Source organism: Branchiostoma floridae, chromosome 3, assembly GCF_000003815.2.
Source record: "Branchiostoma floridae strain S238N-H82 chromosome 3, Bfl_VNyyK, whole genome shotgun sequence".
NCBI classification, from domain to species: Eukaryota; Metazoa; Chordata; class Leptocardii; order Amphioxiformes; family Branchiostomatidae; genus Branchiostoma; species Branchiostoma floridae.
Genome location: NC_049981.1, coordinates 320,622 through 323,319, shown reverse-complemented (window position 1 = coordinate 323,319; position 2,698 = coordinate 320,622). Strand labels below are relative to the sequence as shown.

The 2,698-nt window shown below is 40.4% G+C and overlaps 1 protein-coding gene across 1 annotated transcript in view; it reads left to right on the top strand.

Annotated features, from left to right (window-relative positions):
• The window catches only part of LOC118410979, a 30,524-nt gene that overhangs the window by 19,898 nt on the left and 7,928 nt on the right, over nucleotides 1–2,698 (top strand). The window contains exons 5-8 of the mRNA XM_035812967.1: nucleotides 20–193; nucleotides 338–511; nucleotides 799–1,068; nucleotides 1,623–1,804. Of these exons, the coding sequence (XP_035668860.1) occupies nucleotides 20–193; nucleotides 338–511; nucleotides 799–1,068; nucleotides 1,623–1,804 (800 nt within the window). The remainder of the gene's footprint in view (nucleotides 1–19; nucleotides 194–337; nucleotides 512–798; nucleotides 1,069–1,622; nucleotides 1,805–2,698) is intronic.

The following is a 2,698-nucleotide window of genomic DNA, read 5'->3' as shown; positions in this document are numbered from 1 at the left end:
CATTATCATTTCTCTATAGTTGACGGCGGTTGGTCGGACTGGGGTGCCTGGTCTGACTGCAGCGTGACGTGTGGAGTCGGGACACAGACTCGGGACAAAACCTGCACTAATCCGGCACCAGCAAACGGTGGGGCAGACTGTGTCGGGCCAGCAGAGGACACACAACAATGCGACACAGGCGTATCTTGCCCAGGTAAGTCTAACCTATATCATTATCTATCTCACTGTGTACCTATCTAAGTATCTATCTATCTACAATGTGATATTAGTCATTGCCTTCAAAGAAAAAAAAAACAAATTCTAATTTCTACAGCATAAAAATATTTTTTCTCTCTAGTTGACGGCGGTTGGTCGGACTGGGGTGCCTGGTCTGACTGCAGCGTGACGTGTGGAGTCGGGACACAGACTCGGGACAGAACCTGCACTAATCCGGCACCAGCAAACGGTGGGGCGGACTGTGTCGGGCCAGCAGAGGACACACAAGCGTGCGACACGGGAGTGTCTTGTTCCGGTAAGTTACAATGTTATTCCTACATCTCTGAAGTATACTCTTTCACCCAATAGGAATAAGTCAAGCGAATGCTTCTTGTACAAAAAAATGACATTTTCATTGTTATTGAATCAGTTTACATGTCTTATGATGGGCGTTCACTGAAATTGTGTGAAAATGACTGCAAGAAGGGGAGATGCAGATTCATTATTTTCCTTTACGTGATTTGCGACATTTCCCTACCCTTGGGCATTTTATATTAACGAGAATTACTATGTCACTGACAAAGTCCCTTTCAAACATTCCAGCGGTATCCGAGTTGACTCTGGATGATGCTGGAATAGATCATCTCACCGTTTCTTGGACAGTAGGAAGTCTGCCGATCTCACTCTACAGGCTCCGCTACAAGCCGGCAGACGGGTCGGGCTCGTACCAGGACCTCTCCCCCGCACCGGGAACAGGCGACACCTCGGCTACCGTACCGGGACTGTTGGCCGACACGGACTACAACATCACACTTACTTCTTTTGGGGACGACAACCAGCCTAATGGAGTCATCAGCGGAACATTTAGTACAGGTGGGTGATCTGGAAAGACTGTTGTGATCGTGCTACCATTGTCTACAAGACCTCGTGGTATACAATATGCTAATATTAGTGTGACTTAAGCAGTTACTTGATTGATCCAAGGTTTGGGCTTCGAGTTGCCTGGTACCAATCGGGTTTTGAGTGTGTCGTAGGGGTCATTGTATGTCACTAGCCCAAGAACTTTAGAATATACTTGAATGTAAGTTCCTCTGTGATGGTAGTCAACATCTTAAAATTGCAACATAATTTCAGAATATATTTCAAAGAAACTGCAAAGTATCTTGCAAAGGACAAATGGAAGTGTGCAAGTGTGCAAACGGGCAAAATATGCCATCTGTCCACAGATTGTGTACTCTATGTGCTGGTTGTCACTTTTGATGATTCAACACTCAAAAATAAAAAAAAAAATAAATTCCGCTCTCTTGACTATCCTTAGATGATTGAAAAGGCTGTGGTTTTACAGGAAGCTGACAGGGAGCATTTCGGTGAAAGCTGGTTTGAAGTCTTCAGCTTCAACTAGAAAATGGACCGTTTTGTCTTTTTAGATTCGGTTGTCGTGAACGTGGAGTGTGACCAAGACAGCATGACCATCTCCATTCCCCTCGCGGCGCTGCCGGCTGTGGACGTGGAGAACATGCACCTTCTGGACACCAGCTGTGGTGCCACTGTGGAAGGGGATATCGTCAGGTTGGAGACACACCTGCAGGAGTGTGGGACCCGGCAGGAGGTACGTCAGCAAGACTTGATTACGGTGCTAGTTAGAAGGCTGCTAATGCATGTCAACCTGAAAGTTAACTAAAATGTAATTTTTTTTTATTTTTTTTATTCAACAAAACAAACGTATGAAAACCATCAAGCAATTACAGAATAAGAATGTATGAATAGAATATCAAACAAAAAGTTTGATTATGAAATAATCATCTCCAGTGGAAACATATCGAACAAGAATATGCACAGAAATGTATGAAATAATATAAACAAACTTTGCAATTTACATATCTAAATAAACAAAGATTAACTGAACAGAAACGTATGAAATGATTATAAGAAAAACGTATGAAATCAGATTATATCAGCAAAGATTATGAAATAATCTATGAACAGAAAACTTTTGAAATAATCATATGCACATAAGATGATCATAACAAGAAATATATGAAATAATCGTATCAAACTCAAATATATGAAGTGATCATATCAACTCAACAGAAATGTACAGAATAATTAAGTGCCCCATTTACCCAGATGTTTGTCCAATTTTCCTTTTCTAACTGCAATATAGTACTCAACTTTATTAAAGAAATAAACATAACGAAGAAACGACTCAAAATTCAAGTTTTTGGACTTTCTGTTACTGTATATACATTTTTTTGCTAGGAGAAGAATAAGGTTTTGAATGACGGGAGTGCCAGGGAGTAAGTTTCCTAAAATAACAATAAAAAATATAAATATAAAATAAAAATTCTATATAAAATTCTGGTTGGTGGGTCAATAGTACAGTAAGTTAAAGATGTGTATGCCTGTTTCCAAGGGATAGGGGTGTCAAAGAGGTACAGCCATGATAATTGTACATTATGAGAAATATCAATAAGATTATTACATAGTGAAAAGAATCTATACA